General features: G+C 40.4%; 1 protein-coding gene across 1 annotated transcript in view; it reads right to left on the bottom strand.

Annotated features, from left to right (window-relative positions):
• The window catches only part of LOC135466388 (probable E3 ubiquitin-protein ligase HERC1), a 60,995-nt gene that overhangs the window by 2,697 nt on the left and 44,317 nt on the right, over positions 1-13,981 (bottom strand). The window contains exons 55-77 of the mRNA XM_064743836.1: positions 13,791-13,915; positions 13,001-13,203; positions 12,457-12,550; positions 11,960-12,130; positions 11,648-11,746; positions 11,131-11,304; positions 10,679-10,814; positions 10,040-10,197; positions 9,424-9,615; positions 8,977-9,115; positions 8,406-8,587; positions 7,827-7,982; positions 7,280-7,505; positions 6,699-6,943; positions 5,708-5,938; positions 4,557-4,726; positions 3,819-3,993; positions 3,255-3,331; positions 2,813-2,984; positions 2,485-2,565; positions 1,704-1,856; positions 818-951; positions 407-578 (exon numbers count right to left, since the gene is read on the bottom strand). Coding sequence (XP_064599906.1) covers positions 407-578; positions 818-951; positions 1,704-1,856; positions 2,485-2,565; positions 2,813-2,984; positions 3,255-3,331; positions 3,819-3,993; positions 4,557-4,726; positions 5,708-5,938; positions 6,699-6,943; positions 7,280-7,505; positions 7,827-7,982; positions 8,406-8,587; positions 8,977-9,115; positions 9,424-9,615; positions 10,040-10,197; positions 10,679-10,814; positions 11,131-11,304; positions 11,648-11,746; positions 11,960-12,130; positions 12,457-12,550; positions 13,001-13,203; positions 13,791-13,915 — 3,665 coding nt within the window. The remainder of the gene's footprint in view (positions 1-406; positions 579-817; positions 952-1,703; positions 1,857-2,484; positions 2,566-2,812; positions 2,985-3,254; positions 3,332-3,818; positions 3,994-4,556; positions 4,727-5,707; positions 5,939-6,698; positions 6,944-7,279; positions 7,506-7,826; positions 7,983-8,405; positions 8,588-8,976; positions 9,116-9,423; positions 9,616-10,039; positions 10,198-10,678; positions 10,815-11,130; positions 11,305-11,647; positions 11,747-11,959; positions 12,131-12,456; positions 12,551-13,000; positions 13,204-13,790; positions 13,916-13,981) is intronic.

Genomic DNA, 13,981 nt, shown 5'->3' with positions numbered 1-13,981 from the left:
TGGCAAGAGTTTATGTTGTTATTACTAAGGCTTGCAAACAAAGGTTTCACCACTTTGGGCAAGAGTTTACTTTTTTACTAAGGTTACCAAACAAAAGAGTTCTCCACTTTGGCAAGAGTTTACCTTGTTACTAAGGCTAGCAAACAAAGGTTTCACCACTTTTGGCAAGAGTTTGCCTTGTTACTAAGGTTACCAAACAAAAGAGTTCTCCACTTTTGGCAAGAGTTTGTGTTGTTATTACTAAGGCTTGCAAACAAAGGTTTCACCACTTTGGGCAAGAGTTTACTTTTTTACTAAGGTTACCAAACAAAAGAGTTCTCCACTTTTGGCAAGAGCTTGCCTTGTTACTAAGGCTTGCAAACAAAAACTGGAACAGTGGGAACAGGACTAGGGTGACCTCACTCACCCGGTTAGAATTCATGATCTGGAACCTCTGGGAGATGTCAGCTGGATCCGCAGGCAGGCGTGTTCTTCCAGACACAAACCTCATGAACTGTATCTTCTCCTCGTTTGTAAAGCTGGCCAAAATCTCCCAGAACCATACAACATTCTGATTGTTTTCCTCAATCCCTCTGTACCTTTAAGACAAATATACAGTTTACACTTCATGGAGTTTTGCCCTTACCATTAGGTCTTACATTGTCAAGTTTTGATGAAAGACCAAACAGCTCTACGTCATATTAAGATTAGAGCCTTCAAGCAGGCAACCTATATTGTAACATGCTGGTTCAACTCAAACAACAGAACATTCCATCCTACTGCATTACATTTTCCTACATTCTATGTGTATATGTACTGCTGGATACCCAAGGCTCACCTTACTACTTTCTTAAGTACTTCCACCGAGACTTCCTCCATCCCACAGACTAACTGTTCCAACACCTGTGCAGTGAGCAAACACAATAGGGGTGCTGGAATGATCCAAGCCATGCCTTCACGAATAGCTGCCGCCTGGAACAGAGAGAGGTAATGGGTGAGCACTGACCATAGACAGTGTTAGGACCAGGGATAATCTAGGCTGCTATCTGAAACAGAGAGAAAGCATTATGACCAGGAATAATCTGGGCCATGCATTCAGGAATAGCTGCTCCCTGGAAAGAGAGATAATAAGTGGGCAATATTGACCACAGACAACATTGGGACGAGAGATAATCCAGGCCATGTCTTCGTGAATAGCTGCTTCTTGGAAAGAGAGAGGTTATGGTTGAGCATTGACCACTGAGAGTGTTAGGACCAGAGATAATCTGTACTTTCACAAATAACTATTGCCTGGAAAAAAGAGAGGTGATGGGTGAGTAGGGAGCATACAACAGAAGGACTAGGGATAATCTAGGCCATGCCATCATCAATAGCTGCTGCCCGCAACAGAAAGACAGCACAGGGACTAGGGATAATCTAGGCCATGCTGGATGCTATATGGAATAGAGGGGTAGTGAGTGGACAGTTACAAGCATCAACCACTGTATCAAAAATAATCCAGGCCATGGCTTCATGAATATCTGCAGTGATCATATAAAGCATCCTTATTTATTATTACACTTACACATGTAGATTCTCGTGCAAAAATAGATCTAAATGATGACCATCAACATTACACAAGTTAAGGTTTCATAATTTCTTTGATCTCTCCGATAGCAGTGTGTACAAAGAACACTATACAGTATTAATGTCCTGGTAATTCACTGTGGTAGGCACTGACTGACCTGTGTGTCCATCTCCTGTAGTCTGAAGTCTAACACAGCCTCCACGTACTGTCTCCTGTTAGCAAAGTTCAGCGGGATGTTCCTGCCCCCTGGGATGACTGGTACAGAGCGACCATCACTTGTCTGTCCCTCAAAACTTTCCAGGGGTATGAACTAGGAAAAAGATTATATATACAATCACATACTTGTTACACTGCCAATTCCAGACAGTGTATGTATGTGCATGATCTTAATCTTTCTAAAATTCAAACCTCTGTCTAATATGATGAGGCCGCACACATTTACAATGTTTTTCTTTTTTTAAGTACAGAATAAGGGTAGAGAAGTATGCAAATAGAAATAAAATTTGAAAATCATCTAATTCGTAAAAAATATGGACTATCCTTCTTGACAACATATTTCCATAATGGAAAACTTTAAAATTCAAAAAATACCTTAAGATCAAACAAAATAAACAGAAATATTTTCATTTTCTTGTATTTATGCATTTTTTTAGTCTTGAATCAGTGGTAAAATTCAAAATAAAATTGGTGTCTCCTAATAGTGTTTAATTTATCTTTTGTCAGAGGCAAAAAGAGAGGACTGATCTTGTCAGAAATATACAAAATTTATTGACAGTTGGATTTATGTTTATACCACCAGTGCATGAAATGACAGCTTTCCATGTTTTAAAGAACAAAATTTACCAGGTTTACATTAAACAAGTTCATGAAAAAAAAACCAAGGACCCACAATATCAATTAACTTTCAGCATATAGTTGTAATGAAAGGGCTGTCTTACCTCATGGAAGTTAGACTCATTCACTCCACTTTCATGTATATCTCTAATTCCACGCAATGTCTGTACATAGACATGGTCTACCTGATGAACAGCAATAAACATCAACACTGAGAATGAATTTCAATTCTTTCGTGGTTAATAATACTGCCAAACATAATGATCTGATAACCTTACACCGAAAGTGCATGTAATTTTTTCCTTTCAGTGTCTCTATACATTTTCAACCTCACCAAGTATCTCAATACATTTTACATTCTCAACCTCATCAAATTATCAAGCTTTATGGCATATTCAGAAAGAGATTATGCGCACATCTGCTGAGTGTTACCTCCTCTATATCCTCCACCCGCAGGGGAATCCCCACCAGTAGCTTCCAGACACAGGGGGCCAGATGCAGGTCCAGAGGTTTCTTGGTCCTGATGGCCACACCTAGCAATATGCCCAGAAACTTGTACAGGTAGAGCAGGTCTTCAGAGGCCATGGATGGGTTCAGTAGAAACCTGCACAAGCGCAGAGAGAGATGAAATCATTTCATTACAGCGATATGGTTCACTGACACCATGCATCAAATCTGCAGATCTATCAAGTCAATATTAATCACAGATTCAACTGATCTATGAAATAAGCAGAATGAATCAACACAAGCCCATCAACAATGAAACAAAGGTGCATCCATAGGACAGAAATCACAAAACGTTTGGAACTAAGGCTAAACTTTCTCCCTCACTGGAGTCCGTTCTCATAAATTTTCTTTCAAACAGAAAACTGACCTGTCCATGTTGTTTCCAGTCTCATTCTTGGCATTAGGTGTAGGGATCAGCAGCGGCACCACTCCAGTTTCCAATTCCTATCAATTAAGACAAAGTCAGCCATAAGGTGTTGGAATAACCAAGACACGAAACTTTGCCATTGTTTAATATGGTATGCAATTTATACTTCATCTATTAGTCATTTCAATGCAGACGTAAACTCTGGCAATGTAGACAACAAGATAAGTATTAGCAGAGGGGACTGCTGTGACAGCTAAGGGAAATAATGTATGTATTCAGTCTCACCGCTGAAATACATGCAGGGTATGAAAAAATATGCAACATGACCTCCAAACTATGGAAAAATTCTACATAAAATAGCTTCTAACTTTCAGTCACTTAAATGCACATATCCACAATGCAAGCATCATCTGAATGGAAACCCTATACAGGTTCTTGTCTGTTTTTTCTTTTTACCTGAATTACAATAGGTAGACCGACAGAAAATGAGGGCAAAAACTTGTAAAACCAATATCCTTATCCAAATTTGGAGGTACATATAGTCACCTTTGCTCAATGTCTCACCTGACACATCTCTGTGATGATGTCATCAAACACGCCTCCTGCGTCATCTGCTCCCTCCCCAATGAGCTTGACTTTCCACGCCCTTGACGGCAATCGAAGGTCCTCAGGCTTCAACTTGACCACCTGACCAGCCACCTGCATGTAGATCGGCTTACACTTCTTACCCCTAAAACAACTGGGTGTAGTCAGATAGCAGAATTAGCAGGCAGTCAACAGGGTACACATGCTGTACATAATCATAGCATCACTACAATTGTAGCCCATGATTGGATATTCGAGTTATACATTTCCAGTATCCAGTACATTACCGTAACACTGAACATATTACATGGAAGAGCTGGCATGCCTATTAAAACAATACTGAATTGAGCGATATGTTATGTGCCCAGTGTTCAATGTCCTTGAAATTATGACGAACTAGATAAAAGGTTTGGGCCAACACATATGCTTCTTCTTGCTATTATCTGAACGTCAAATGGTATTGAGCACGTTACATGAAGAAGGGGAACAGAATAAGTAACTAAAGACGTTCTTAAGAACACGCTTACTGTAAGGTTATAGATGTCAAAAATGCCAAAATATTGATGTACAATGCCAGACAGAGAAAAGAAAAATACAAAGTAATTTGGGGGAAAGGTGAACAGACCAATATGAATGTACTTGAATTTATTTCAACCTTGTCTAAATTTTTTATTCTGACTACAGCCCTAACCACATGTATACACCCTGGTACCTCACCTGGTAGACAGTCTACGAACAGTGACCTGGGGACCAAAATTTTTGCCCTGTACCATAGTCTTGCCAATAGCCCTCACCATGGGCAGGGTATAGACCCTTGGAGACAGCAGTGCCCTGAGAGGGCCAGTCACTACACATCTGGCTGTGCGGTCAAACTCGGGACTTGCCTTCTGGAGGGTAACAAAAAAAACAATTCAGTTAACATACTGTAAATCATCAACCTTTTCAACCACTAAAGCCCTTTTTCAGTGGAATTTATGGACACAATTATTTTGTCATTGATCCTAAAATGACTTAAAGATGCAAGCTTCATAAAACTGTGCAAATTATTTCTCTACACCTCACAATTCTCTCAAAATGTTTCAAGATACTGGATGCAGAGGTGGTTGAAAAATGTGACAGAATGGGTAGATGCAGTTGTATGTCCAGAACTTAAGAATTGTTAGCCCAAAATAAGGCACTGGACAACATATGATATACCATAATGAGCACAAAACATCGACCACCCGAATAATCAACCACTGGCGATCATCAATGGAACACTGCACCAACCAGTTGAGGTGTGAGGTTTAGTAACCTCCAGGAGGAGTAGATCAGATCAGAGAAGTGATGGAACATTGCACCTACCTGTTGAGATGTGAGGTTTAGTAACCTCCAGGAGGAGTAGATCAGATCAGAGATGTGATGGAACACTGCACCTACCTGTTGAGATGTGAGGTTTAGTAACCTCCAGGAGGAGTAGATCAGATCAGAGAAGTGTTGGAACACTGCACCTACCTGTTGAGATGTGAGGTTTAGTAACCTCCAGAAGGAGTAGATCAGATCAGAGAAGTGATGGAACATTGCACCTACCGGTTGAGATGAGAGGTTTAGTAATCTCCAGGAGGAGTAGATCAGATCAGAGAAGTGATGGAACATTGCACCTACCGGTTGAGATGTGAGGTTTAGTAACCTCCAGGAGGAGTAGATCAGATCAGAGAAGTGATGGAACATTGCACCTACCGGTTGAGATGAGAGGTTTAGTAACCTCCAGGAGGAGTAGATCAGATCAGAGAAGTGATGGAACATTGCACCTACCGGTTGAGATGTGAGGTTTAGTAACTCCAGGAGGAGTAGATCAGATCAGAGAAGTGATGGAACATTGCACCTACCTGTTGAGATGTGAGGTTTAGTAACCTCCAGGAGGAGTAGATCAGATCAGAGAAGTGATGGAGCAGCTTCAGTCTCCCCCTGATGGCATCTATCCTACAGCCATGTAAGGCATGGTACTGAGGGGGAATTGTTTCAGGCCTGCCCAGCTGTAGAGGAGACGGCACTCCTGGGATCCGTGTGGGAGGGGGAGGGGCTGTCCATGCAGCACTGTGGGTCCGACCAGCTGATATCTGTAATGTACAACCACAAAGTCCTAGTGCCAATGTAGATTAAGACCACAGATGAATGCATAGAAAATGGATTTCACTGCTTTGTTGCTTTACAACATACTCAGCAAGATAGTAACTTCTGTATCATCTCCATGCAGTTACACCTTCTACAACAGGTGGTGTGTTATATCCCACAAACCCAAGCTACCAATGTTGAAACCAAAATAGAGCCATGCAACTTTAACGAATATTATATAACTTAAATGCTCTGTAAACACTGACAAATGTACTCAAACTAAACAATTTACATAATATTTCAGGTTTGTCATTTGTCATCTAGTACCATAAGGTCAATACACTTTGCTTTTGACATATATCATGTCAACAGAGTGAAGTCCCAGTGCAGAACAATGTCGCTGAAATATTGTGAAACCAAACCTACCCAAGAACATAATTCAGAAGATCTATCTAATCTTTTTCAGTTTTCTCTACCCCATGTTAAAGCGATGTCATTCCGTTGTTGTAAAATGACATCTCAAAACCTGAATTGTGGTTGCCTTGGGTTCAAGTCCAGCTCATCCTGGGTTCCTCTCCGGCATTAGGTGGGAAGGTCTGGCAGCAACCATTGGTCTCTGCTCGGTTTCCTCCCACTGTAATGCTGATCATTATCATGTAAGTGAAGTATTGACTACAGCGTTAAACACCAATCCAATAAATCAATAATATAAACAAAGCCTGCTTATTATTAACCATGTACGTAAAAAACTTATGATTCACCCACCTGTTTGATGTTTTTACCACTGAGCTCTGCTACCCTTTGAGGCTCCCGCACTACGGAGGTATGTCCCAGTCCACACTGGCCATCTGTGTTTGTGCCCCATGCCCACACATCCCCTGTGCTGGTCAAGGCTAGAGTATGCTCTGCTCCTACAGCAATGTCCTCCACGAAGAAGCCTGACAGTGCTGCCACCTGCTGGGGACGGCTATGGTAGCGATATCGGGCTTCTGGCTGCCCAATTAGCCGCTCTAAAGACAACAAAGAAGGCTTTTCCAGTTAAGTTTCCATTAGCTTTACACGCCTAAGATCCTATTACTTTCTCTGACTAAAACATTATGACTTTACACGTAAGAAAACAATAAAAAATACTGAGATCACTACTCGATCTAAACTGCATCTCAAAATACTGTTTAACACATCAATCAACAGAATAAGTTCCACAGTTTGTGTTGTGTTGAAACTAGGGGGATAATACATGTACTATAATTCACGTACATGTATTGTCAGGATACTCAAATGCAAACACCTAAAAACACATATACATATAGTAGAATTATTCACAGTGGAAGTCACATGTATTTTACCTTGTCCCCAAGTGAAGACTTTCCCGTCTCTTGTCAAAACCACAGAAAACTGTGTTCCACATCCTATCTTCTTTACACAGTGCCCAGTCAATCCCTCCACTTTAGTGGGCACAGGCCTGGATGTAGAGTTACCAATCCCAAGTTTACCATAATCCCCATCCCCAAATGCCCACACAGTGCTGCCGTCCACAGACACACACACAGTGTGGCTCACACCACAGGACACCTGAAACAGGTTTAAATAAAACTGAACTTAAAACTTACATTACAGCTAAATGCAAAGTCAACTTCACAGTGCTAAGAGAGATCATGCTGTTGCAAAAAGCCAGGTATTGTATTTTAAATCACTGTGACAGACTGGTTTTGTAGAAAATGAACATATAAATTGATGGCAACCCTAAATGACCAAGTTAAGTGAATTATTCACACTTTGCTTTAGACATATTCACAGTAACTTACATCCGAAATCTGGCTGACCCATGTCTACTTCCAGGGTATATGTATTAAATTTCAATATAAAAGTCTATAGGTATACTCCCATACATACCTGGCCAATCTGGTGTGCTTCCAGGGATGTCACCTTTTCTGGGAACTTTTTGTTAGCCTGAGATCCCAGTCCTAGTCTTCCATAGTCACCATTCCCAAACATGAAGAGCTTTCCATCCGATGTGACCACAGCAGAGTGCTTGAAACCACATGCCATCTGTAAAGACATTTATTTCATGCTTTTTGTACAGATTAAGTATAAACTTATTATAAGGTACTGTAAAACAATAAAATCTCCCACGGTACTTGGCACGCTTTCTCTCCTAAACCCACTGACAAAATCATCAGAAGAAAGACATTAACAAAGCTTTATGTACCCCAATGGATAAGGGCTAGAGAGAGCCTGAGATAATACTTTTTGACATTGGTGGCCAGTGAGAGCCCTTCACACTTCTGGAGAGTAATACACGAGTCAGTAAGAAACATCAATTGCATACAAATTACCTAATTAGGAAAATACAAAATAAAATCAACATCTTAATTTATCTGTATACTAATCAGCCTGTTTATTCATTTGAAGGACATTGTAAGCATCTCGTAACTATATAACTGACTACAATCCTCCTATGTTGTGTCTGACCTGAATGACCTCCTCTCCCTGGAGGGCCTCTATCTGCCTTGGTCGCCTCTGTCTGTCGCTGTTGCCGTGCCCCAACTTGCCATAGTCCCCATCCCCCCAGCTAAATACCTCCCCATTCTCTGTGACAGCCAGGCTGTGACCATCAGATCCAACCGATGTGGCTAAGCGAGTTACAACAAAACCTGAAACAACCACAAAAGTTTTACAAACATGTCTAAATCCTTCTTACTTTACTCTGACAACATAAATTTACCTGCTCTAAATTACGCACAATTTGACAACAGACACAGTTCAGGTTACTATCTGATTTTACTGTGTATATATTGTAGATGCCTTTTCACACAAAACTAATTTGCTTTTTTTCTAACATAGCTACCACGTAAAGAATTCATATTTATCTCATTGAATAAGATATGTTTACTACAAGTGCCTTGTACCACAATACAAAATGTCTACATACAACAAGAAAGCAGGTTTCTCTCATTGTTTGCACGATTTATCTTAAATACTGACAACATGATGTTAAATCTAATTTGTGAACATTTAATTATAGATGAGATATGACAATTACCTTGTAAAGCTGAGATGGCAGTAGGGATATGAAGGTCATCAGAGTTACCCTGTCCCAGCCTCCCATAGCTCCCCTCCCCACACGCCAGAACGGTACCACTCGCCTGGATTATGAATGTGCAGTTTTGACCACACACAATCTATTCAACAGAAGATCGCAACAATCATTACAACTATTTTACTAATATTATATGTAATACAAAATGGGTATATAAATATATAACTAACTTCAACTCACTTTGCATAAATCTGTATTAGTATATATAGTAATGCTTGGGAGTGTGCACTTGTTTCAACCATAGCCACTGAATGAATACACTGTAAAAAACAGTAATTTGCAAAACATGGTGGAACAATTTGTGACAGCAGTGACACAATTAAGTCTGACTGATAATTTAACGCCCAAGGTATATTCAATATCACCTGACAAAAGCTATGCAAATGTTACCTGCTGTGCACAGGCAAAGGAGTCAACTTTCTGTGGTACTGTTGAGCCTCTCCCTCCCTCACACATCTGGCCGTGTCGCCCACTGCCCCAAAAGTATGCCTCACACTTCCCCCCGAGCTGCCAATCCTCAGGGCGGTCAGTAGCCCAGGCCATGATTTGACCATCCATTGTCAGGTCCCACACACTGTTATCCTATAGGCAAGAAGGACAACATCAAATTACTTATTTCCTTATTTGATTGGAGTTTATGCCAATTTAACAATACTTTGTTTGTAAGTAATATTTTTCATGTGAAGCAATGAAGGTAAAGTTGCAAGCTGAAACTGATAGCTTATACCTTATTTCATTACTGTATAATGCTCTAAAATTTTTCGCTCCTACAACGGAAGTCAGGTTTACTGATGGCAAAGTGCCTGGAGTAAACTACCAATCATCACCAGACAAACCTCTTTGGCTCAAAGTTGTAGCTGGTATATCTTCAATAGACACTAAGATATTGGTTGTGACTCTGTATATTCCTACAGTTGACCAGATTTCAGGAAATCAAATAAAATGCGACACACAAGTACAACAACTAGATGAGGTCAGTAACTGGAATTTACGACAAATAACTTACAAAAATCTCTGGTTGTTTTTCCATTTCATCACTGGCGTCCTTTTTGAGCAGCATGAATGACTGTGGGAAACAGCGGCCATTGGTGAGGGCTGAGGCTGACCTGATGGCTGCTGAGAAGGACAGTAGCCACTGCCACTCCTGCACCAAGTTACACATGCCTGGCAAAATACATGTGTTCATTATACACTGCTCTGCTTACATGGGGATGAACCATGTCATTTCTGATTAAACCCTTTAAGATGGTGAATGAACAATTGTGGTGGATGTGACAAAAACATTGCCGTATCCATGCTTCTAAGTGACACCATGAAAATAGCTTGTTTACAGTGTCAATATGACTTTATTTATTCAAATACTACATGTGTTTGAAACTTTTGGAGTAGATATACATGTACATGCTCAGAAAAATAAGCTACTATGTATGTCTTAAAAGACAATTAAAATGTATATTATCTGCAGTATACTATAAAGTGTTACATAGCTAAAACACTGACATATGAATTTAATCCTATTGTATATTAGGTTAAGTTACCATTAAAGTGAACTTTGTTGCAACAAAAATATACCATTCCAGACAGATATTTTCACGCATGTTGGTCAGGGTATGGTGTACAATGATGTTCATGCTGAGACTCTTACCTTCGTCCCAGATACGGTGGTGAAGAGGCATGAGTGTATGGGAGAGGACCTGGTCAATACCCAACCCTACAGCCAGGGTACTCAGGTCTCTCAGGTAAGAGCTGTGCATCAACTGATCACCACTCATCACAATAGGCTGTGGACAAACAAAGCAAGATCAAAGCTGAAAGAGCTATCAACATCACTAACACAAGTTTATGAACGAAGAAAAATGTCTCCAGAGTACTAAACTCCATGGGTATTATCAATTTTGCCAAAAAGGCTTTCAACATCATTCTAAATAGGGGCTCCCAGGCAGACAATTAGACCAAGTCAAGTAGGAACTTTGGGTCAAAGTAGAGAGCTAATGGCTCAATTTTCAACGTATAAAGTGGTAATCTGCAGGTATCTGGTAGCCGCCTTCTGACGTTTGAAGTTTGACTATCACAAACGATCTGGAGAATCTATCTAACCTTTTCATAAGAGTACTGTTGCTGCAGGAGCATGGGTAACCTCTGTAGGAAAACTGTTAGGCAGGGGGCCAGGCAGAGTCCTACAACACCGTGCATCCTCATAGCCTTCATACACACAGACAAGGTGCGGTTCTTCAGGTAGAGGACAGGGCTGTAGTGTAGAATTGTCACATCCTGTGAACACACAATGGAAATCAGTGGTGAGAGAAGAGAGCACCCATAACCTGACCTACAAATCAAGGTGTCTCCATACCGTGTAAGAGTGTGGATTACATGTACTGATAGCTCCATGCCAGATTCTTATGATCACATGCTATATGTGTAGTGTTTTACTTCAGTGGTGTAGTATACCGCATCTACCTGTCACTGAATTATCTCCTGATCATAAATATACATGCAGGAGAACAATTGGTGATTCTTTCTACTTCATCTGAACCAGGATCGTCCAACACATGGGTTTGGACAAGTGGTCCTGCTAGAGCTTTGAGGTCTCTTCAAGGTGAAATTGACAACTCACCTTAGATCTATTAAAGCAAGCCGCTAATCCATCCTCATCATACCAACTTAGGCTCCTGACCACTCCGTTTCCCACATAGGTTTGCAGCAGAGAGGCATCCTGAAAGGATAACAGATGTCAATACAAGCAGCAGATACTGTTTTAAACAAGATCACACTCTTCAGAAGATTCATTTTCCAAAATGGCCAAGCTATCAAGCAGAAAAACCAAATGTTCTGAACAGGTTCACAGTCAAAATCTAATATCTGACACTGCCAAAAAGCAGTTCCAATCCTTCTCTCTTTCTCACGAAAGTAGATTCCATAGAATTACCTGAATGGACCAAATGTTCAGCCATCCCTTCTCACTGCCGGAAGCCAGCATCAAGGCATCAGGGCTAAAGGCAAGAGCAGTAATTCCTGTCACATGACCCCTAAAGACTGTCCTTGGTAGGTGAAGACTGGGATCTTCTGTTTGACCTTCAGCCGAGTTTGACCTTGAGGGCTGGTAAAGGTGAGACAGGGTTGGTTAAATTTAATTATCTCTCTTTCTTTAAATATTCTTCATATGGAATACTGAATATTATTTCAGCTACATGAAACAAGCAGCAATCACATTTATGGATGTGAAAACTAACAGAATCAAAACATTATTTATAACACAAAATTTCTACCAGCTATTTCACATCAATTTTATTGCTGCACATAAAAATGTAAATAATAGACATGACCAATCTTTGACATTCAAATCAATTCATCAAGTAATTTCACAGCACCCTTATGCTTGTTTCCTGTTTGTGTACTATGTACTTTGTGTCTTACAATACTTACTGGATTAGGTTCAAACACCATGAGAGGGGCGAGACATCCACTGCTGGCAGGGAGGGGAACCACCCACACAGACACACACCCATCCTCACAACCACTACAATAAGCAGTCAATTTACATTTCAACGAAATTCATCTTACCAGCTAAATTGTAAAGCTTGAAAAGTTTATGCAGAGAAAATCAACAGTATGCTTAAATTCTTCTTGTACATTAGAATGCACATTTAATCTTTCCAATAAGTACATTGTGCAAGTAAATTACACACAGAGTGGATTACTTTTCAGATATGCCAAAAAACTGACCAGATTTAGATTCAAGTAAGGTAAATGCAATTATTACACTACACCAGGCTAAAGATTTATTTTATGATTACCTTGTCAAAGAATATCATGTCTTCAAAATGTATCACATGTCAACGTGACATGTATTTTCATCAAAAATTTCAATACTTTCTTTTACTACTGCATTTCTGACTGGAGTCCATTTCATTCTAAAGCAAGATAGAAAATTTTGCACTCATGAATAGAAATAATTGAGTTGTCTTACCTTGCCAGAAGGACTTGTTTCACTTTACCATCGCCCAGTAGAGGGCACCACTGTACACAGGTGACAGGGTCATCATGAACCAGGACATGTTTACACTCCAAGCCCTCTGAGCCAGCCGTCCATAGCTTCACACACTTGTCTCTGGAAGCAGTTGTCACCAACATCTGACCTGATGGATCCCACTGCAGGCTGGTCACGGAGTTCTGGAAAAGTTTTAAGAAATTATGTGTTCATTTATAAATACTTGATTTTCCCAACCTTAATATACCTGCACAGAGAAGGAGTGGGGGGTGAATATCTCTGTAAACTTTTACAATGATAAAATAAGCTTACATAACTCCTTTGAAAGGGCTGTCATTCCCATTTGGTTTGGAGTTACTTACTTTGACGCCCTTACTGAGCTACTTCCAGGAAAGTTCTCAACGGGAATCCTTCCAGCTTTGATACATATATTTGTGATCTAAGAAAATGTATGTTTTTTTCCAAACACAAGATCATAATGTCTATTTATTAAAAGGAAAACTTCCAATGTCACCTGTCTTTGGTCTGTTGTACAAATATCAGCTTGGCAGTATACTGGATTTATTTCTTGTTTCTATGAAAATTTATCAAATGGGATATGTGTAGCCCTATGGAGGCACCCTGGGATATCCCAGGTGACTCCTGTAAGGCTGTAGAATTTGATGGCCTTCTCAGGTCGGTTAAAGTCCTTCCAAGATACATTGAGTTCTTCTGGCAGAGCAGAAAGCATACAAATATCTGTGCGCCACAACATGGTGTCTTACTGTACCTGGTGAGCATCAGTTGAGAAAGGCGTCTGGAAGTCTGCTTTACTACAGAGGGCCACCACCCCATCCGAGTAGGCCACCGCAAAGCGGCGATCCTCATGGTACCAGGCTATCTGGGTTACAGACACTGCCAAGACAACAAAGACAAAAATATCACACATTATAGTGTTGTCATCGAAGTGGACTCATGTCT

The sequence above is a fragment of the Liolophura sinensis genome, chromosome 6, assembly GCF_032854445.1.
Source record: "Liolophura sinensis isolate JHLJ2023 chromosome 6, CUHK_Ljap_v2, whole genome shotgun sequence".
NCBI lineage: Eukaryota > Metazoa > Mollusca > Polyplacophora > Chitonida > Chitonidae > Liolophura > Liolophura sinensis.
Note: the sequence above shows the minus strand (reverse complement) of the source record. Positions and strands in the feature narration are given on the sequence as shown.